Source organism: Lepidochelys kempii, chromosome 1 (genome assembly GCF_965140285.1).
Source record: "Lepidochelys kempii isolate rLepKem1 chromosome 1, rLepKem1.hap1, whole genome shotgun sequence".
NCBI classification, from domain to species: Eukaryota; Metazoa; Chordata; order Testudines; family Cheloniidae; genus Lepidochelys; species Lepidochelys kempii.
Genome location: NC_136380.1, coordinates 192,725,239 through 192,748,569, shown reverse-complemented (window position 1 = coordinate 192,748,569; position 23,331 = coordinate 192,725,239). Strand labels below are relative to the sequence as shown.

At 41.8% G+C, this 23,331-nt stretch overlaps 1 protein-coding gene across 2 annotated transcripts in view; it reads left to right on the top strand.

Moving 5' to 3' along the window:
* Positions 1 to 8,545, top strand: part of CD96 (CD96 molecule) — a 53,638-nt gene extending 45,093 nt beyond the window's left edge. For both annotated transcript variants that reach the window (XM_073306111.2, XM_073306129.2), the window contains 4 exons: positions 1,912 to 1,992; positions 2,978 to 3,067; positions 4,745 to 4,868; positions 5,632 to 8,545. In XM_073306111.2, coding sequence (XP_073162212.2) covers positions 1,912 to 1,992; positions 2,978 to 3,067; positions 4,745 to 4,868; positions 5,632 to 5,740 — 404 coding nt within the window. In that variant the 3' untranslated portion in view covers positions 5,741 to 8,545. The remainder of the gene's footprint in view (positions 1 to 1,911; positions 1,993 to 2,977; positions 3,068 to 4,744; positions 4,869 to 5,631) is intronic.
* The last annotated feature ends 14,786 nt before the right edge of the window (positions 8,546 to 23,331 follow it).

Genomic DNA, 23,331 nt, shown 5'->3' with positions numbered 1-23,331 from the left:
AAAAGAGACTTAAAACAAAAACCTCTGTCTAAAAATGACCTGGGTGAACAGCTGGCACATGAACCCACACTTTCCCTCGCCCACTGACTTCAGGTTTATGGATTTGAACTTATGCATGTTGCAGCTGGGTGCAAACTATGTTGTAAAACAGGTAGCATCACATTGTGCTGCTTGCCGTGACTACTCCAAAGTGTAATCGCTAGGCCACAGGCAGGAGTCCAGAGTTGGAATTGGGTTGATCATCTTTGTAGTTAATACTCAAACCTCATGTTTACCTAGTCCTCTCCACCACCACCTTACACATCCCAACTCAAGCTCCTGTGGTTGGTGTCTGTGGACTTCACCAGCATGAAAGAAGAAGGTCTCATACAGCACACGTGGGAAATTACTTGCTAACAAAATATATGCATCAAAAGAGACTAAAACTAATATTTTAAAGAGTTTCTGTGTAGTGATGATAAGGAGTATTGAGGTATTGGATCAGAAGGGCAAGGCATGAGTGTCTCAAAAGCTATGTGGAGTCACTGGTTTAAATCTAGTTCCAGACAGCTGTGACTATAAATTGTTTCCTTATCTGGTATCATTGGTGGCCTTGCAAAATGAGTCACATTTCAGTTTATGGTTGACAGGACAACACATCTCAGAAACCACCACCCCACCCTGCCCTCCATGTGGCACTAATTGACCAAGCTTTGCCTTAACAGAGAGGGCAAACACTAAAAGGGTCTTGGAGTCTGAACTGTGCTTTTACCACTAATGGTGATCAGTGGTTTCATGTCAGGTTTGTGGCTCACTGGCAGGGCAGTTGAGAGGAAGCTGTTTCTGTCTAAGCTATATGTGTCATTATATGCAGGACTTGAGTCTCCAGGCCTGTCAGGGCAGGAACTTTCCTCAGCACCAAAACTGAAACTAAAGATGTTTACAAATAATGTTGAGCATAATGTTAAAATTAAGGTAGGTCCTTGAGCAGAACCAGAACGCAGAGAGGGTAGTTATAACATATTAAATATATTAGTGGAGAACGCAAACAAAGCAAAGAGAAGCAATGAGTTCATGAGACACCTGAGTAGGATAAAGCCCTAGCGACAAAAGCTTTAGCTAAACCGTGGATAAATAAAACAAAAATGCAAACAAGTTGTATCAAATATTTTCCTTTTTAACCACATCTGTTTATCTATAGTGTGTGTGACATTTTAATAATAATACTTCATTCTTTTACTCTTAATTTGTTTTTGTGTACTTCGATTGCAACTCTTCAGGGCAGGGAGTGTCTGAGTTTGCATAGTGTCTAGCACAATGATCCCAGCTGAGTCCTCTCTATGGGCTGCCATAACATAAATGGAAAACACTAATAAGAATAAATATATAATGCTGTTCAAGCTGCTATATAGAGCAATTAAGATTTCCCAGTAGATGTGTATCTCTGTTTTTTCATATCATGCTCATGCCCATGGTAATTAAGCGCTTACTATGTTTGGATAAAATAAGAACTGGTGTAAACTTCCATCTAGAACTTGAACTGAATTTTTAAAAAGATGCACACTATTTGATTAACTTATTAAAAAAAATTCTTTGACTTCTCTGTTCTGGTGAGAACCAGGAAGTCTCATGTAAAGCTAGGGCCATTGTTTTTTCTTTTATCTGTTCAATTATTTAATCTCCCACAGGGAGTTCATATGGCTCTTGTGGAATTAACAACCATATTTTGCCAACTAAGTATTACAATGGAATTTATATTTGAGTATATTAGGTTTAGGCACCAGACAGTATACCTACGTTTTTTAGGCTGGTCTGCTATTTTGTTTACTGCCAGAGTCCAGAAGAGAAAAGGACATAAAATAGTGCAACTAAGCCTAATGTGGCAGTAATGGCTTGTAAAGTAACTTCTGAAAATGCATTGTTTTTATATAGGACTGAGTGACCCTACTACTGCAGCCCAACAGAGCAACGTGAATACAACGCTCTCCAGGGAGAATGTAACTCTGCCACACCGTAAGTGTTTGGGCAGATCTAGAATGCATGCCGTTGTGTGGTTAATTGTTTATCCATTGTTTTGGAATAGTGATTAACTGAGGAGGCAGGTCCAGAAAAATGACAATAAATCCTAAGGTAGTACCAATCACAAATTTGTGTAGCGTGGCTAAACTAGCAGGGATGGGAAGGGGATGTAACTGTTCACAAGGCAATGAAAGGTGATTTTGTAGTTGTGACACAGTACTTGGGGTTATATTATTGGCTCGGCTACCAAACTCACTTTGTGATTTTTGGTAAGTCACTGGATATTTCTTGGATTCAATTTCTCCATCTGTAGAGAAGGTGAAATGGTTACCTCTCTCCCAGAAGTTCTGTGTGACTAAAGTCAATGTTTAGTGGAGGTTTTTAACATTTGTAACTCCTTGTATAAACCCTTGTTTATATCAAATTTAGATCTTAGGTCAAAACTTAAGTTGGCTTTGTCCCTTTAAATGAAAGTGGGCACTCAGATTCTGGCAGTTGATTTTAAGCTCTTTCAGGCTCTCTTGAACTATATATGGTTAATTTTCAGAGTGGCAGCATTGTTTCATGTTCTCTGTGTATATAAATCTCCCAACTGTATTTTCCACTGAATGCATCCGATGAAGTGAGCTGTAGCTCACGAAAGCTTATGCTCAAATAAATTTGTTAGTCTCTAAGATACCACAAGCCCTCCTTATATATGGTTAGGTTTCTTAGTAGCAGCCGTGTTAGTCTGTATCCGCAAAAAGAAAAGGAGTACTTGTGGCACCTTAGAGACTAACAAATTTATTTGAGCATAAGCTTTCATGAGCTACAGCTCACTTCATCGGATGCTCATGAAAGCTTATGCTCAAATAAATTTGTTAGTCTCCAAGGTGCCACAAGTACTCCTTTTCTTTTTATATATGGTTAAGTGACTTCTAAACATCAAGCTCAGTAAAATCAAATACACTGTTTACATTGTCTGTCTATATCTTTTTAGGCAATCTGTCCTCCAGCACAATGGTTGATCCAGCTTTATTTACGAAACTTGATGGTTTATCAACTACAAGGAAATTGATTAATGGTACTGGTAAGCCATCATTCACAACTCTCTCCTTCATAAATATTTGTAGGTATGCAAGAACTTGAGGGAGTAATCCTCGGAGCTTCAGGTAGTTGCACTGGTAATGGAAAACCAACCAAAAACCAAAAAAAAAACCCCAGTCAAATCAGGGCTGTATATGGAGGTCTATTGGCCATTCATGTCTCCGCAATGCAGATAATCACAGCTGCTTTTGGTATTTCTATCCTGGCATATCTTTAGCAAAAGAGCATACTAAGCATGCTACTTGTGGGTAGCCCCCTGTAACCGAAAGATGGTGTTAATGTGTGAAATGTCATGCATTGCAACTTTTAACAACATGACACACCTATAGAATTCCACAGACATATCAGTGTGTTACTGGTGTTTACCCCCCCTTTGCTTACTAGTGGACTGACAACATGGTTTCCATGCTAAAATATCACGGATTTATTTCAAATCCATGACGATGCGGTACTTTTCATTAGTTGGTGGTAATGTGATGATGTTGAGCTTGTGGTTGTGATATCTCTGGCAGGAATGTCAGGATGCTGTACCCTTGTAACCGTCATACAAACCAGTGCTCCAAAAAATTGTAAATGAAAAGTTCCATTAGGGTTGCCAGTTCTACTCGGAGCACAGTGAGCAGAGCTACTGCTGCTGTTGGCTAAAGGAAAAAGAACGCTGAGTTACAGTAGCAGTTGGGAGGCCAGGCTGTGAACTTTCCACGCACATTCTATGAGCAGTCAGTCACACGAGTAGTTGAGTTGACTCAAATGGACTAGCACGGTAAGCAGCTGTTCAACAAGGTGAATAATGCGTTCGCACGCTGGCCCACAGTAAGTGAAAGAGGGCTTTTCCAGCTGCCATCCTTCATAACTTGTACCCAGCCAGGCCCAAATTTTTGCTTCAAGCGGCAACTCTGCAATGCTAGTGTTGCCTTAAGTTGTATGGCGCCTTCAGTTAGCTCAGTAAGACTCAGTATTAAGTTAAAGAGTTAGAGCTTCATTGAATGCACTCACCAGCACTGGAAGTCTTGTAGAATTAACTAAAACACCCACAACATGCATGAACCTGGAGCGGATTCTCTGAGGGCTATCTCTATGTGGTTAGCATCATGGAGGATCTGTTCAGCACATCATCTCTGCCTAAAAATTATTCAAAATATTTTAACCAGTTCTAATGGGCATGTGGCAAACTTAGGAAAACTAGATCTGTGTTCTGCACTTTGGTGCAGACAGGAGCCCTAGTGACATGTTTATGTTGGTTTCCCATTCTTATAGCATTTCTAAAACACAGTGGGAAAAGTATAGGCCAAACTTTTTCAACGTAAGTGCTTATAAGAAAACACTCAAATCGTAGTCTGGTTTTTCATAAGTGCTGAGTATTTGCAGCTTCAGTTGACTTTGAATGGAGTTGTAATCTCAGCAGCTATGATATGAAACCCCTTAATTATGTGCCTAAATTAGGATTTATGTGCTTAAACTGATGCATCTAAATTTGAAAATGCTGGCAATCCTACACAGGTTGGGGTTGCTGTATAGATGTGTGGGTGAGGGAGTTTCCTACTTAATGAAATCAAATAGAAATTCCTTTTTGTTTGTTTGTTTGGGGTTTTTTGGCAGGATGTTGCTTTTCCTTGTGAACTGGAGTTTGAATTATGGCTTTTTTCTATGTCTTTTTCAGGCATCGTGGAGAAACCAGAGAATCCTCGCTTCTCCTGGCCTGCGGTTGTAGCACTCTTGCTTCTGTTTTGTTCTTTTCTAATCATTTTAGGAATCAGAAAGTGGTGTCAGTACCAAAAAGAAATGTAAGTATTAGTATAAAAAATGGTGAGCAGAAATAGAGATGTTAGTGTAGATTCCAGCCCAAAGTTTCAGAATGAAGTTCAGATAATTACCTTATTTTGTAGATGTACGTGTACATGGATAGAAATGAACAAGTACAGACATACAGTTGTGTGAAATACATAATTGAAGCTTAATCCCATTCACTTCTCAATATGCTTCAATTTAACATTCCACATAAGAGAGCTTAGTTCCTTATTAAATGTTTGGGGAAATATAGGGATAGCAAACTAAACCCCTTTAAAACGTACCCTGGTTATTCTGAACTTGCAGTTAACTGCAGTAAGATTATATTTATCCTTGGATTGTTAACATTTTGGGACAGGGCTTTCACTTTATGGAGGCCTGTAAATCTCCATGCACAGCTGTAAATCTTTGTAAATGTGTCTCCAGATATCAATGCAAGCAACAGCTTGCTTCTTTATTTATCCAAAGGTTTTGGATTTCACCATAGCACTTCAAGTTGTAAAAGATGTGTGTTGTCCCCAGCCCCCCACCTCTGTGCACAAGAGAGCTTGCATCGATGCCAGAACATGGTTTTGAGCTGTAGAGTAGAATATGTAGGTGAGAGAACAGACATGAGCCCTACAGAATGTTAGAGAAGAATGAGGCCAAAATTATTTCTGACCTTTTGTCCTTACATCTCTTCCCATTTTCCCTCATAACTTTATATTGATTTTTACATCATTAGCTGTTGTGTTTTCAAAGATTTTTTTTTTATTCTAGTATGAACAGGCCTCCATCTTTCAAGCCGCCACCACCTCCAATAAAGTACACATCCATGCTAGAATCTGATGGAACTACCCCATCCTGCCATGAACTGGAAAATTTGTAATGTTTCTTGGACTATCCCTGAGCCATCTCTGAAGAATATTAAATCTCATAACTGTGTAAGCCTTTTAAAATGCAGATTGCTGGAGTTCAGTCTAAATGACCCATATTTAAAGTCAAACTTCTAAACTGACAAGGTCTGGTATCTCCCTGGTTTTTTCTTGGAGGTTTTTGACCCAATCCTAACTATTTTAAACTGACAAGGTCAGAAGCAAAGCACTCCTGTGTATGCTTTCTCATCCATTTAGATATGCATTCATCTGACAGACTGAAGTCTAACTGCAGCACATTGGAGATTACAGGTGCTCAGCTTGGATTGGGTGATCAGCTGGGAATTTGCTGTCTTAATAATGGGAGTAGATTAATGCATGTGTCACTTCATTAATCTGCCTAGAAAAAATGTTGAAGCATTTTATTTTAGTATGCCTATAATGATGAGCACTTTAAGCATATGGCAGACATAATTACTCCACAGTCTTGGTAATACTTTGGAAGCTTTCTGACACATGAGTGAACAGGGTTTTTTTAAAAAAACTATAATCTTTCTTACGATACAAATACTGATCTACAATGAGGTTAGTCAATGCTAAACCTAAAGATCAGGAGCATTTATAGTAGGGCAATAGTCCACATATATCATCACTGACATCCAACGTGGACTCACTTGGAAAGGCTGATATGAAAGGAGGCTGCTGTTTCCTTCTGACATGATCTGCTGAGAAGACCTGGCTGCATATCTTGAAACTGCCAGAACAAGGAGAGGTCAGGTGATCTAGTGAGCCGTCTTGAATGGGAGACCTAAGGACTGAAATGCATAACAATCCAAGGGGATAATAATAGAAACAGTGACTGCTTCCAGGGACAATAGCTATTGAAAATAACAATTGTTCAAAGATAAAAATATTTTCTGAAGTATATTTATATATCAAATATATTGATCTCAGTAAAGAAAAAAGGAACAAGGTTCTTTATTTTTCACTCCACAGTTGTAAATGTGAGCAGGGAGAATCCTGCTGAGAACTGGTTTAACTTTTTGTATTTGCTAAATATCTTTTAATATTGCAAACAATTTTCAGACATGTACAAAGTCAGGCTTCAACTGGAAGCAGTACAATTAATGTAAGGAAATGCCATCATGATAAAGTGTGTGTTTCACAAAGAGCTAAATTCAGACATGGTAAAGTTGAAAATAATGTGCTGGTTTCGTGATGGGATATGCAGCACTTTCTGCAATAGAAGTGGTATATGAGTGTCATGGAGTTTACAAATGCTGTTGTATTCCTCATAGCTTTAAATGAATGAGTTATTTGATAGGAAAAAGAAATTAAGAAACTGTTCCCTTTAAAATCTCAGACGTGAGTATGCTATTGTGTTTGTCCATTTTTAGTTAAATATCTGAGGGTTATAGCAAGCACTTTTCTTCACAAAGAACTTTACAAACTTCACATGCACAGAATAGGGATCAGCTTTTCCACCACTGAAATGCATCTGAAATGTAAAACATAGCAGATAACTAACTGCACAGCACCATTTACATAAAGTTCACGACAAAAAATGAAGAAAAATGTCATCCACTTACAACTCTAGGGAAAATATAGAAAGGCAAATAATCCACGTTGGAATGCAGCTGGGACACAGCTGCAAGCTTAGTAAAAAATTAGCAAGGAACTTTCCGTGGCTGCCAGTGGTCACTACCTTGGTTTTAATAAATGATCCCAAAAGATGTTGTTATCTCCAAGGCTTAGAGGGAAGAATACCATCTTTGTAACTAACTTCATTTCTGGTACCTCCCTGGGTTTTCCTTGGAGGTTTTTGACCCAATCCTAACTATTACAGGGTTTTCCATAGCACCCATCACTGCCATATAGAAGAGCTTCCCTGTGACATAAATCTGCCTAGCAATATCTGTGCTGGTCTTCATGCAGTCTTCTGCTCTTCTCCCCTCCCCGGTTAAAGGAAGTTCTGCTTGAGGAGTAATTGTAGTTTTGATCATCATTTTGCCATTTATAGTAGAAAAGCTTCCTCAGAGACTTGGGATCTTGTTGTCTGCCTTGAAGGTGGTCAGACTCTGGTTTAGACAATCTTTTCATGTAGCTATTTCAATAGCCAAACTTCTTAAACCAAGGATGCTCTGCCTTCAGCTCCCAGGAACTTTGTCCTGGGCACTGTGAGCTACCTTTTTCCCAAGGATGCAAGTGCCTGGGCAAGTCATGGAGGAAGACTTGGATGCTGCTGTAACTGGGTGAATTAAAGCACTCCTCTCTGGAGGCAATGAATGCAATTCAGTGTGTCCAAGTCCTGAACTGGTTCAACCTTCCTGGGCTGTTTGAGATGTTGCCAGGTCACACTCAGAAGAAGAAAATGGAATTACTCCAGGTTGACACCCGTGTCAGAACCCAGTCCCATGAGTTCATTGTAATCATAAGGCTTTCTGAAACTTAATATGTATTTTCCTATTTTTTCCCCTTTCATTATCTATTTTCTTTTCAAGACTCATTATTCAGCCACACAGAGAGAAAAATGAGTGCCATCACAAACTGATATGTCTATTTATATGCATATACCTATGCCCCTGGTGTCTTTTCCCATAGAGTTCCTTCCCTCATAATATGAGGTTGGTTTGTGTCACATCTTGATTGTTACCCTGTACAGCTTTTTTTTTATTATTTGACTTGAAGTTGTAAAAGAAATATTATGTGGGTGTAATGCCCCCTTGCTACCAGAAGGTGGCTCCATAGCTGTAAATTTAATTCTTTGGTTAGTACAGTCATAACAATAAAATGATGAACATCCTTACTAAATTTTTGTTGGCCACAGGTGAAATAATTGTTGAAAAGGTATTGATGAGTATGAAAAATATTTGATGCAAAGCTTCCTTCAAAAACAGATAAATAATTGATGAGTATGAAACTCATAAGATGCAAATTTGGTCCAAAACCCAGATAAATATACAGTATAGGTCCTTCAGCTTTAAGAAAGTTATTTTCTAGAGTCTCCTTCCTTGCACTATATAATGTTTCTCCAATACAGTCTAGTGAGAGAGAAGGCAATTACAAATGTCAGCTATTCACTTCATAAATGAAGACATGGCTTCTGAATAAGATCAGTCAGCTCATTGTGTATCACCATTTTATTCTAGCACAAAGCTAGAATAGCTCTGAGAGACTGGATGACTCAAGAGGTCAGCTCTGGCATTTATAAATTTCACTTCTAGGTTTCAGTTGTCACTTCAGACTTGGCTGTTAGTGGCCATAGGATCACTGTTCAGTAGCGTATGTGAAGTGTCCTGAGTAGACTCAGTCTACTAGGTGGAAAAGTGTCCACATCACCAGAACTGACATGTTTGCAGGCAGAGCTGAGAGAGGTAAGGAGCAAATGGGCATTAACACTGAAATATCTTCTTGATGATCTAGGTGGTCTGTTCCTGCCATCACAATGGAAGGACATGGGCAAGGGGCAGCATAATGGATACATGCATGGCCATTGCCCTTGGTCCACCAGTTAACTCCTCTGGTCTTGATTTACTTTAACAAAAAACCTCTGTGGCAGATGTTTTTCCTTTCCCCTTTCTCACCAGCAGCACACCTGAGCAGCAGGGATAGCAGGAAGGAAGAGCTTGTGGCTTCTCACTCCTTCAGTAGAACACCAAAGGGCACCCTCCGGAGGAGGGGGATGCTCATAGTCACCAATCATGTTAGGAATACTTTATTTGTGGGGGTGGTGGGAGAAGGTTGGGGAGAAGGAGAAAGGAAGTATCTAATTACCAGCCCCAGCCACATCACTTACTCCGGGCATCACATGCCACAATCAGTGGGACGTGTGACCAGTTCCAACTTATGCAAGTGTGAGTTGGCATTTCCAGTATTAAGCCTTGTTTACCTAATGTTAGTAAACAGCTATGTGATTGTCAGATAGAAGGTGCTTTATAAGTGCAAAGTATTTATAATACTTACATTATAAAATTACACTCCTTGGCAAAATCTTGGAACTTGTAGGATAAAAGCTGAACAAGACTTTAAAATGAGTTCATTTTGAAAAAGAAAAATACATTATAAAATGCAACCTGCACAGCAAAGACAGTGATAATTAGACGGTGCAGTTTGCTACTTGTATTTGTCTAAGCGGCAAAGGGTCCTGTGGCACCTTATAGACTAACAGACGTATTAGAGCATGAGCTTTCGTGGGCGAATACCCACTTCGTCCAGTAAGCTTATTCACCCACGAAAACTTATGCTCCAATACGTCTGTTAGTCTATAAGGTGCCACAGGACTCTTTGCCGCTTTTACAGATCCAGACTAACACAGCTACCCCTCTGATGCTTGTATTTGTCTGTATTTACTTTTGTACGTATATGATTTAGGTACATCTAGGTCATGCCCTAGATATTGTCATTCCAAAAAATGTGTACCACATAGGTTTAAGATCACCGTACTTTGAAGCCATGCAGCTAGGTATTTATGTTAATGTATGTGTTTACTTCCGTTCAAAAGAATAAAAAAATTCTATGTTTGAAGAATAGAAACAAAACAAGATTCTCTGTTTAGCTAGAGACAATAAAGATAAGTGCAAAATAATTAATTTAGGAAGGAAAAATCAAATGCACAACCACAAAATGGGAAATAACTGGCTAAGTGATGGTACTTCTGAAAAGGATCTGGTGGTTACAGTGGATCACAAATATAATGAGTCAATAATGTGATGCAGTTGCAGAAAATATCACTCTGGGATGTATTACCAGGAGTGTCCTATGTAAGACACAGAAGGTAGTTGTCTCGCTCCACTTGACGCTGGTGAGGTTTTAGAAAACCTGACCTGTGAGGAAAGGTTAAAAAACCTGGGCATGTTTAGTCTTGAGAAAAGACTGAGGGGGTGACCTGATAAGTCTTCAAATGTGTTAAGGGCCATTATAAGGATAACTTTGATTAATTGTTCTCCATGTCCACTGAAGGCAGGACAAAAAGTAATGGGCTTAATCTACAGCAAGGAAGATTTCAGTTAGATATTAGGATCAACTTTTTACCTATAAGGATCATTGGAGGTTCTTTTGAGAACAGGTGGGACAAATGCCTGTCATGGATGGTCTAGGTTTACTTGGTCCTGGCTCAACTCAGGGGGCTGGACTTCAAGACCTCTCAAAGTCCCACAGTCCTACATTTCTATGGTTCTTTGATGATTCTATCTTCAGTATTTAGGGCCTCAGCCAGCATCTTCTAAAGCCAGTGGGAGTCTTTCCAGACTTTACTGGGGTTCGGCTGGACCTTCATTAGAGTTGCCACTGCCATTGTATCTCATTGCTCATTGCTGTGCTTATCAAGACTAGATATTTTTTCCCTGATCACATTAAATTACTGGAAGCCACCTGTAGCCAAGCCTTCCAGCCTTCTGTCATTTAGAGCACACAAAATATGTATTTCCCAAACCTTTCAGTTGTTTCCACAGATCAGAGAGGGGCTTTTATGTGAGACAGCTGAGAGCTTAGAGGACAATCTGGTTATTGTTTTACATTCAAATGATCCCAACAAGTGTTAATCCTCTGTTAATACCTTCTGTATCACTCTAAATTATATGCCTCTCAAATGGCTTTCAGTGTGACATCTAAAAGGCACTTTTTTGTACTGTAGGTAGATTAGACTTGGATTGTTCCTTTAAAAGGCACCTCTATTATTTGTACCATGTTCTCTGTCTTGTAACTTGTGTTTTTTCTCCCACATCCTGGAAGCAGGTTGTGGGAGAATGCAGTCTGGTCAAGAATCCCAGGGTTGGATTAATAAGTGTAATGGTTGCTGCTAATGAACATCAACTTCTGAAGAAATAGCTCATCTTAACACAGAGTTAGAAAGTAACTTTCTATTTTAGCTAACACTTTCTTGTTCCAATAGTGTCTTTAAGCCCTTGTTTAGAAGTTGCTTTTGCGAAACAAATCCTAAAGAGCCCATTGTACTGGGTCTCTTATGAGGCCTTTTCCAGAATTTAAGCCTTCATTTATCAGAGCGAGCAAGCAGACGTTAGAAAGAGTCAGGTGTAGAGAAAGCACAGGAGGAGGGGCATTGAAAAGAGAAATCAAATTGTTGTTTGGTCAGGGAAAATACTTAAGTTAATGTGGACTGTGACTCACTCATTGAGGTTTGGCACTCCCAAGAGTCTTATGGGCAGTGACCCAAGAACAGGTTTGCCTATGAGTTCTGCAGAGGAATATTGTTAGCTTAATCCTATAGAAATATGTTCTAATATAGTTTTTTTTAAAATCACACCATATTTAAAATTATTCCTTTAGGGACTGATCCAAAGCCTTTGAAAGCCAATGCCAATCTTTATGTTGATTTAAAGAACATAGGATTAGGCCCTTTAATCACAAGTCCTCATCATCTGGTGTCTCTCTCTGGTTGTTGATTCTCCGAGGCAGACTCATCCTAATAAGATTTTAACCAGTGGAAAAAAATCCTCTTTGTGTCTTGTTGGTTTACTAATTTTTGGTGGGAGTTCTTTCTCCATGCAAACTGATCACAGCATGAAGCATAACTGGAAACATTCTCATCTGGCGTAAATACTGTATTTAAAGGGACAGCACTGTCATGTAGTTGAGTCCCAAACATTAGGTTTTGGTTGAAAGAAAGGAAAATAAAGGATGTGCACTTTATACAATGCAATAAATAGAAGTGAAGAGCATGAATGCAAAAAAATAAATAAAAAGTGCCAATACAAAAAACATTGTCATTCACAATTGCCTTTGCAAATAATTGAGTTTCTGTGATAGTCACAGTATTTTTCCGTTTTGATATGTAAAGGGACTGAACACAGTAACTTGGTCTACTATAACTGAAGAATCAAATTTTAAAAAAATCAATGGTGTCTGCTATGCATTAAAAAGGACGGTGTCTGATACTTCAGTATGAAATAATAATTCCATTGCATCGCACTCAGTGGTGAAAATGGTAATGAACAATTTAGAAGAGTTCAGTATACTTACATAAATTGCTGAATCCTGCTTTTTTTTCTTTTTAAGGGTAGCAGTGTCCCTTTAAAACACTGGGATGATGCAGAAGCCAGTTGAATAATCATTTTGATCTATTATCTGATGATAAATGCATGTAAAGATTTGGAATTAGCATGGTGCTGTGGATTTAGGACTAACATGTACATCTTGAAACACTTTGACTGAAAGCCCTAATAACAGCTATTCATCTCGTTGAGTAATGGGATGCGTGTTATAATGTCAGTGTGACAGAAAACAACGAGGATAGGGTTGCAGCAGATCTTCCATTAGAAACCTCTATTTTCAGTAGCTCATAGACTTTGAATTTTTCATAATTTTGGCTTAAATTTTTCATACTTGGTGTCAACCTGGGAGTGAATTTTACTTCATTTTATTTTATTTTTTTTTATTTCTGAAAACTTGAATAGAAACCATTCACTTTTTTTTGTTTAGGCAATGGTGAAAAACATACATTCCCCTTACTCTGAAATAGCCCCAGCCTGATGACCTTCAGGGTATGCTGCAAAACTAATCTTTGTACCAAGCATTTGGGGGGAATTGTCAGCAGGAGAGAGGAATGGAGATTTAAGTTTTTAAGTTGCCTGGCTTGCTGATAATGTAGAGTTGTACTGCTGCCCTTTGAGGGCACTAACCTATGTCTAGGGTCGCCAGCTCCATGGGGATAGGTATCCTTTTTTACCTTTTGTGTACATCTAAATTCAAGCACTGAAGTCCTGATAATCTGTGGCACACTGGATATAAATTCTGTCAGGAGGCCACCCTGGTTTCTGTTGCACACACTGCAGCTGAACGAAAATTCCATAGCAGCTACAGAAAAAAGAAAAAATACAAGTTTTTACTGAACTTTCTGCAAAAATGGCTAGTGTAAATCAGTACAATATCCCTAGTAATGTTTGTTTAGGCATCAATCCTGCCAACACTTAAACATGAGTTTAACTTTAAATACTTAGTCTCACTGACTTCAAGTTGAGCATGTGTAAGTGTGTTTGCGGGACTGGTCCTTGGAAGATGATGATAATGAGTAGTTTTTTCAACTCTGGCCTAAATTTATAAATGTCACTGCTGCAAGTTTCTGTGTTGAGCGCACACAAATAAATTGTAGAAGTCTTCTGGGCCAGAGGGAGCTAGCGATTTTGGCAAGGGAATAGGTCACGTTGGGTTCTGACATCTGGTACGTACGGGAGGTGATTTAGATGTGGGAGAATGACACTTGGTGTTTCTGCTAAGGATAACCAGTGAAGCAGTTAGTGCTGACCATTAAAGTCTCACCTTTTAGGTTTCAAAATGAATATGCTAGTGAGATGAATGGGACAGTCCATGCCTCTCAATACTGTTGTTTCAGGCTGTTAAACTCAAAGATATGATTCTGCACCAGTTACACTTCATTCATATTTATAAAATGATTTTTTGCCACAGTAAGTTCTGGAAACAACCTTTTTGGACAAAGGAAAACACAGGTTCTGGAGCAGAACTATTCAGCAAAGGATGGAGTTGTGGAATCCATGGGAACCCACATTTCGTTTTTCCATTTTTATTTATTTTAATCGCATAGATATTATGGTAGCATCCAAATGTCCCAATAAGAATGAGAGCTGTGTTATGCTAAGTGCTATACAGATACATGAAGAGACCGTTCTGGTGCCAGAAAGCCTTTCCGTCATGAAAAAAAAAAAAAACAGGTTACACAGTTAATGATTTACTTTAAACAAATAGCTGCATTTGATAGCCAAATAGATGCTAAACCAAAGAGTGAGGGGCATGGGAGGGTGAACGGCAGTGATGAATTACAGAAGACAAACTCAAATTAAATGAACGGAACTACCAAGAAAAGTACTGGACAAGCTGATGCAGCCACATGAAAATCTTCTCTGTGTTCAGAGCTTTGATAGCATCTGCAATTCTATGGCCTTAATTCAGTGAAAAATATTGGTGATTGGAATAGCATAGGGGTTGTGCTGAGATATTGGGGCCTGCTTTTGCTCCTTTTAAAGTCAATGACAAATATACTAATTGACCTCAACTGGAGGGGAAGCTGGGCTGCAATACACAGTTAGCTAGATCCTAAACCCATGCTTTCTGTTGTCTCCTGGATGCAGGAGAGTCTTAGATCAGTTTGCTGTGTGAATACATACAGCTGTAAATTATTTTTTCACACAATTAAATACTTAACACCTAGAAATGATCATATTTTTGTCAATCTACTTGAAAAATTAATTTATTTGGCATATGCAATCTTGTCAAGCGAAGCCACAGAATTCTTATCAATGATGTTTAAGGTACAAAGATCTCCAGGAAGTTGAGTCATTTTGCAGTCCTCAACAATATGTGTCATGTTTGTGGCTGCCCACATTGACCTACTTGCCATGCATCCTTTACCATAAATCCCTCAACTGGTAAACAACCACAACGGGCAACATGAGGGATTAAACAAGTCTTTAATTAACGGTAGATGTGGCATATCATGCAATTTCGCCATCAGTTTTGCTATACTTACCTCTCTCTGAACTCTGAGCAGAGCAATATTGCAGAGACCTGGTAACCATGGTAAAGGAGTTGATTTAATTGTACCTAAAATAATAAGCATGGTGGAATTAAGTTGTATGTTGATCATCTTTATGTGATACAAGTGAGCCCATATTGGGGTGCGATACTCTGTTGCTGAAAAACAGAGTGCCAAAGCTGAAGTATGTAACATTTGGGCATTGGTGCCCCATGTCATTCTGGCCAGTCTTCCGAGCAGGTTGTTGCGCGTTTTGACCTTAGTCACTATCTTTGTAAGAGGGTGAGAGTTCCATCCAATATGAGGCCTAGATAGCTCGAGTGTAACTCATACTTTATTCGCTGACCATTGAGAACTATGGTCATCTCTCTGCCCACTTGTGCATGGTCTAAGTGGAAGACACTTGACACAGTCTTACTTCTACTTTGCCATCGTCGGTGGTGTCTATACCATCAGCCATAACTACCATATCTACATGGTACAATGGAAGTATGAGTCATTTGGGGAGGTGGTGTTCCAACACCAATGGAAAAACCCCTTCCATTCGTATAGGTTAAGTCTACTTCACAGGCCAATGCTGGCGTAACTACAGTGACCTAGCTATGCTGCTATTGTCTCTATAGTGTAGACATATTCTTAGAGCCAAAGACAAAGGTGAAGTAAGTGCTAAAGTAATGAGTGAACATAGGTTGGTAATCTTGCATCTTGAGCAAGTGGAAGGGGCAAGATGTTGCAAGTGCCACAGACTATGCAGAGATAAAATAAAGTGGTCTATCTTAGGTCCTGGCTACACTGGCAAATTTCTGCACAGTGAAGCAGCTTTCTGTGCTGTAACTCCCGAGGTGTTCAAACTGCCAAGCCACTTAGTGTGCTGAAACTGCGCAGCTGTAGCACTGTAAAAAAAAAAAAAAAAAAAAAAACCACGCCGAGAGGTGTACAGCTTTCTGCACAGGGGCTACAGCGCTGCGGTGCAGGTGTGGACACCTTGGTCGATTACAGCGCTGCAACTGGCCTCCAGGAGGTGTCCCACAATGCCTGATCTCGCCTCTCTGGTCATTGGCTTGAACTCTACTGCCCTGCATTCATATGACCAACCGTCATCCCCACCCCTTAAATTCCTTGGGAATTTTGAAAGTCCCTTTCCTGTTTGCTTGGTGATGCGTGCAGTGGTCTCAGTGCATCTTTCCAGGTGGCCATGCCTGCTCCACGCACCAGGAGATCCCCTACTTGGAGCAATGCTGAGCTGCTGGACCTCATCAGCATTGGGGGAGTGGAGGCTGTCCTGTCCCAGCTGCACTCCAGCCATAGGAATTATGATACCTGTGGACAAATTTCACAATGCATGACAGAAAGGGGCCATGACACACTGGAGTGCAGGGTAAAAGTGAAGGAGCTGCAGAACGCCTACCACAGGGTGCAGGCGGCAAACCGCCGCTCCGGTGCTGCGCCCACCAGCTGCCAGTTCTACAAAGAGCTGGACGCGATACTCAGAGGTGACCCCACCTCCACTACGAAGACCCCTGTGGATACTTCGGGGGCTCACATGCCAGTCAAGAGTGGACCGAGCCCAGAGGAGGAAATCTTGGATGAGGATGTGGAGGGGGAGGGGGACCCAGAGGCAGAGGATGACTCGGAGGTCAGAGATGCATGCAGCTGATCTTCTGGACCCTGGAGGAGCCTAGCCCGTCACAGGTGTCGGAAGTTGGCGACACACAATCAGGAGAGAAGGCCCCTGGTAAGTGGATTTGATTTGGGGAATCGCTGAAGCTAGTTGGTGGGGGGCAGGAGGGTAGCAGAAAGCCGGCTCGTCTCCCACTGCGTGCCTAGTCTGAGCGGTGGAACAGGCAGTTGATTGACTCCTTCAGTTCATGGGAATCTCCCTCCGAGATCTCCAAAAAAATCTTGTGAAGATACGGGGCAATGCTCTGCCGCAGGTTCTTCGGCAGAGCTCCTTTGTTTTTTGCCCCATTAACGGAAACTTTCCCACACCACTGTGCCATCGTGCGGGCAGGGGGGGCGATTGCTGCACACAGATGAGCCACATAAAGGCCAGGGTGGAAGCCGCAGTCTTAGAGAAGACCCTCCCTTGATTCCCTGCTCACCCTCAGCAGCAAGATATCTTCCATAATGATCACATCCTGTGAAAACTGGAGGGACAGGAATAATTATCATCCACCCGCCCAACCCACCCACCCAGTGCTGGCTCTCCCCAAGAGCCACGTGCCCAGTGAACAGCAGAGACTGGGAAGAGTGATTTCCCCTGCCCCTGCAGCTATTCACCATTTTGGGGGTCTTGTGGCTCATTTGTGCTTGACTGGGGTCAGCCAGTTAGTGACAGGTGTGAGACTACTGGCTGTGTTTTTAAATCACTGAATCAGTGTTCTCTGTGTTTGCAAACAATACTGCTTCTTTAAAATGTTGCATTTAAACTTCACAGAGATGACCTTGGGAGCCCAGCTTCCCTCTTTGTTATCGCCAGCTGAACAGCTGCGCAGAATTAGAAAGCGGCCAAGAAGAACTGTCATAAATATAAAGGGAAGGGTAAACCCCTTTGAAATCCCTCCTGGCCAGGGGAAAGCTCCTCTCACCTGTAAAGGGTTAAGAAGCTAAAGGTAACCTCGCTGGCACCTGACCAAAATGACCAATGAGGAGACAAGATACTTTCAAAAGCTGGGAGGAGGGAGAGAAACAAAGGGTCTGTGTCTGTCTGTAGTCGTCTTGGCCAGGGACAGAACAGGAATGGAGTCTTAGAACTTTTAGTAAGTAATCTAGCTAGGTATGTGTTAGATTATGATTTCTTTAAATGGCTGAGAAAAGAATTGTGCTGAATAGAATAACTATTTCTGTCTGTGTATCTTTTTTGTAACTTAAGGTTTTGCCTAGAGGGGTTCTCTATGTTTTTGAATCTAATTACCCTGTAAGATATCTACCATCCTGATTTTACAGGGGAGATTTCTTTATTTCTATTTACTTCTATTTTTTATTAAAAGTCTTCTTGTAAAACACTGAATGCTTTTTCATTGTTCTCAGATCCAAGGGTTTGGGTCTGTGGTCACCTATGCAAATTGGTGAGGCTTTTTATCCAACATTTCCCAGGAAAGGGGGGGTGCAAGTGTTGGGAGGATTGTTCATTGTTCTTAAGATCCAAGGGTCTGGGTCTGTAGTCACCTAGGCAAATTGGTGAGGCTTTTTACCAAACCTTGTCCAGGAAGTGGGGTGCAAGGTTTTGGGAAGTATTTTGGGGGGAAGGACGCGTCCAAACAGCTCTTCCCCAGTAACCAGTATTAGTTTGGTGGTGGTAGCGGCCAGTCCAAGGATAACGGGGGTAATATTTTGTACCTTGGGGAAGTTTTGACCTAAGCTGGTAAAGATAAGCTTAGGAGGTTTTTCATGCAGGTCCCCACATCTGTACCCTAGAGTTCAGAGTGGGGGAGGAACCGTGACAAGAACTAAGGAGGACTGTCTGTGAGATGTCATGATGCTTTCTGCAGCCGAAAAACAAGAATTGAAGGAGTGTCGGGACAGCGAGAAGAGGGACCAAAAGGAGAATGCAGTGCACCAGAACAAAGCCACGGAGCGGCTCTTAAACATTATGAAGCGCCAAGCAGACAAGCTCCAGGCAATACTGTACTAGCTCTTCAAACCAAGCAGCTCCATGCCTTCCCTCCCCTGCAGCCGCTGTCGCAAAACTCTTTCCCATGCTCCCCCCAGACACTGCCAACACACTCTTATCAACCTCTTGGCTCCAGTCTATACTTGTTGCATTCCACTCCTGCCCTGTCACAGTCCAGCCCTGCGGACTCCCACTACCCACTGCACTCAACACCCATCCCTCTGCAGTTTGGCCCTGGTGAAGCACAATATCTGCTGCATTGTACTCCAAAGGAAAAGGCTGGATATGATCCCTGGACATACACAAATCTTTAGTTGTCCTGGAACTCCTCCTCCTCCCGGGACCTTCCCTTCCCCCATCCCCCTCACTACTGGTTGGTTTGTTTGTTTGTTTGACTCTCTCCTCCAGTTGTTCTTTTTGAATAAAAGAATTGTGTTGGTTTGAAAGCAATCTTTATTCTATTAACTGAAAGCAAAAAGAGCCCTGTAAAGCAGCACACAATTATGTTAAACCCACGTATTGCATCGTCTGCACCAGTCACCTCCTAGCATTACAAGCACTGCACCTCCCGAGCATAGCAACAAATATTAGAGGCTTTCAACTTCAAATTGCTGCCCCAAGGCATCCCTGATCCTTATGGCCCCGTGCTGCGCCCCTCTAATAGCCCTGGTCAAACTCAGCCTCTGCGGTCCAGCCCTGAGTGAAACTTTCACCCTTCCCTTCAGAAATATGAAGCGTACAGCATGTGGCTATAAGCATAGGAATATTGTCATCGGCCAGGTCCAGCTTCTCATAGAGGCAGTGCCAGCGAGCTTTTAAAAGGCCAAAAGCACACTCCACAGTCATTCTACAGTTGCTCAGCCTGTTGTTGAGCCGCTCCTTGCTGCTGTCAAGTTGCCCCATGTATGGCTTCATAAGCCACGGCATTAAGGGGTAGGCGGGGTCTCCCAGGATCACAATGAGCATTTCGACTTCCCTTACAGTGATCTTCTGGTCGGGAAGAAAATCCCTGCTTGCAGCTTCCTAAACAGACCCGTGTTCTGAAAGGTGCGTGTGTCATGCACCTTTCTGGACCAGTCTGCGTTAATGTCTGTGAAACACCCACAGTGATCTACTAGCGCCTGGAGAACCATTGAGAAACACCCCTTGCAATTAATGTACTCGGTGGCTAGGTGGTCTGGTGCCAGAATTGGAATGTGCATGCCATCTATCGCCCCTCCGCAGTTAGGGAACCCCATTTGTGCAAAGCCATCAACAACGTTAAGCACACATGTTGCCCAGAGTCAGTCTTTCGGCACAAGATGCAATTAATGGCCCTGCAGACTTCTGTCAACATGAGTCCAACGGTCGACTTTCCCACTCCGAACTGAATAGCGACTGATTGATAGCAGTCTGGAGTAGCCAGCTTCCCCAGTGCAATCACCCCACACTTCTCCAACGGCAGGGCAGCTTTCATGCTCATGTCCTTGCGCCGCAGGGCTGGGGCAAGCTCATCACACAGTCCCATGAATGTGGCTTTCCTCATCCGAAAGTTTTGCAGCCACTGCTCATCAACCCAGACATGCATGACGATGTGATCCCACCACTCAGTGCTTGTTTCCCAAGCCCAAAAGCGGCATTCCACAGTGGTCAGCACCTCTGTGAATGCCACAAGCAATCTCGTGCCATAGTTACTACGCATGGCGAGATCAATGTCACACTCCTCTTGCCTTTGTAGTTTAAGGAATAACTCCGCTGCCACTCGTGACGTGTTGGTCAGAGCGAGCAGCATACTGAACAACAGTTCGGGATCTATTCCTGCAGCCTGAAGAGGCAGGGCGCGCAATGTTGAAAGATGGTGCCAAATGCGGATGGAAGTAGAGGGATTGCTGGGATGCGAAGCAATACATCACGGGGCATTGGGACAGGACCCAGGATGGCCCACTACCTCTTCAGTCTTCCCACAACTCTTAGCAGCAGAAGAGAAAGAGGTGCTCTGCGGGATAGCTGCCCAGAGTGCACCACTCCAAATATCACTGCAAGTGTCGCAAGTGTGAACATGCTATTGCTCAGGCAGCTGACAGCGTGAACACACAACAGTGGTTCCCAATCAGCACTCTCTGAGCGGCGCGGTAACTCCCAGTGCTGTAGTTCTGCCAGTGTAGACATGCCCTTACTCTTTAGCCTCTCATGTTAGTTGGTTTATACTGTTATTCCTTTACTCTCCCTTGGTGTGGAAACTGCACCAATTTCTACACAGTTGTACTGACTAGCTGACACCTGGAGATGTGATTTCCAACTTGAGGAGAAATACCTGTGCTAGCTCTGGTCAAGCTAGGACACCAGAAACAGAGTGCAGTCGTAGCAGCGTGAGAAGCTAGCCACCCTGGCTGCATACCTATCTGAGACTTTAGGCCTGTACTCGGGGCAGCTAGCCCCTCCTGCTGCTTGCACTGATACAGCTACACTCTATTTTTATCATGCTAGTATGAGTATGTCTCTCCTTGAGCTGGGAATTATACACCTAGCTTGAAATGTAGCTGTACCCTAAATTTTACCCTGCATCGTAATGTCTGTGGACAAGGGGGCAGCTGCAATCTTGACAGCTGCAATCTTACTGTTCACATTTCCTGATTTATGAATGCTTAACTACACAACCTTAATGCAGCAGTAATGTAAGGACTGATTCTGCTGTCATTCTGCTGTATGTTGGGGTAACTCCATTGAATAGAATTACAACAGTGTGAGTAAGATCTGATTCAGGGCCATTGCTTTTTTGTGGATACAGATGGAATCCAGTGTATGTGGTGTATGAGCAAGCATACAAGAAGCTGTAATGTGATAATTGCAGGCCTTGGGAGCATGCAGAAGTTCACAGTTGGCTCAGTAGATTTTAAATTTAATGGCAGTGCAAATCTAGAATTCTTATTTGGTGCCAATTGGGGTAAGATTACATCTGTCTCTGCTGACATCCTCCCTGATTTGATCACCACTCCCTCTTTGGCCCAGCTAATGCCCAGATAATGATGGTTCTTGTTCCAGTTCTGTTGCTGAGCCGATGCAAAAGAGGAACCAAAGTGTTGCTTATTCCTATTGCTATACTATCCGGGCATTATTTGACCAGTCGTGGGGCAACGCTGTGTGGGGTCAGCTTTTTTTCGCATGCAACTGTTCCCCTTGCTGATTGACGTTGCAATAGCTGGATGGTCAGAAAAACATGCAGATGTTAAAATGTACTACAGAAGAATGACTTCTTTTTATTTAGGCCTCCGCTACCACTGGGACGGGAGGAGGAATCAAACAGTAAGGAGAAGCAGGCATGTTGTGCACTACTTTACTAAGAGACCAAATAATAGTAACAATCACTGTAAAACTTATATAAAACAAGTTTAAGTTGTGCAAAACGCAACTTCGATCCAGAAAGTAAAGGTCCTGCTTTCTACTGCTGCCTGATTAGGCCCATTTTTACAAGCCATCTTTGCAGGAGAAGAGTTTGGGACTCTGAACTGTGGGATCTGACTTCTATTTGTTCCTGCTGTTTGCACAGTGCCCTTCAGAAAAAGAAGTCCTACAACATACTCGATCGAGCGTCTGGGTCCTGCTGCATGAGGAGTTAAATCTGTCAGATATGCCAAATGTGCATCTCTACGCAGATTTGCCAAATATGCATACAGCAATAAATAAATAAATAAAAAGGCAGAGATGATGAAGCAGAGTGCAAGTACTCTACAGAAAACAGGCACCTGGCTGACCTCCAAGATGCCATGACCAGCACCAATGAAAAAAATGTAATCCTTGGGGATCAGATTTCAGAATTCAGGCTACATGAGGCTTTTTAGGAGCCTCTGTGGCAACATGAGAGACTACGAAGAAGAAATGGTGACAGATCTCAAAAGTTACAAGTATTAAGTGGAGGAACTGCAGGATTGGCCGAGTGTCTGGTATATAGAGAATGTGAAACATTATGTAAGTATTTTTAAGTGAACCTCAACTCCATCCCATGATAATGGCTAGGTACGCACTATATCAATGATACAGGCGCAGAAAACTGTGACTTGCCTGAGGTCACACAGCGGTGAGATGGTAGAAAAGGCATTAGGGTCAACAATTGGTGAATTCTAGACTGTGCTTGTTCCCTGGAGGCTATGCTGCTTCCAATTTGACTAAAGGATAAGTTCTTGAGGGGAGAGCAAGAGTCTACTTAGATGCCCTGGATATTGAGGAATAATACAATATTTAGGATTTGCCTCTTGTTTTGGAAATAGTTTGCTTTATCACAGGCCCAAGAGAGGCTCTGGAAGATGATCTGGGAGGACAGCCAGGAAGGGTATCTAAGACATGTTGCAATAACTCAGTTGGATCTGAAAATGAGAAAGCCAAGCAGGATGGCTAACAAGAAAGATATTTCTTTGTTACCCAGCTTATACAGCACAATACTCTTTAACACAGACTCATATTAACAGCTGCTAAGAAAATTGCTAAGGATTTAAATTTAGCAGTGCTTTAAC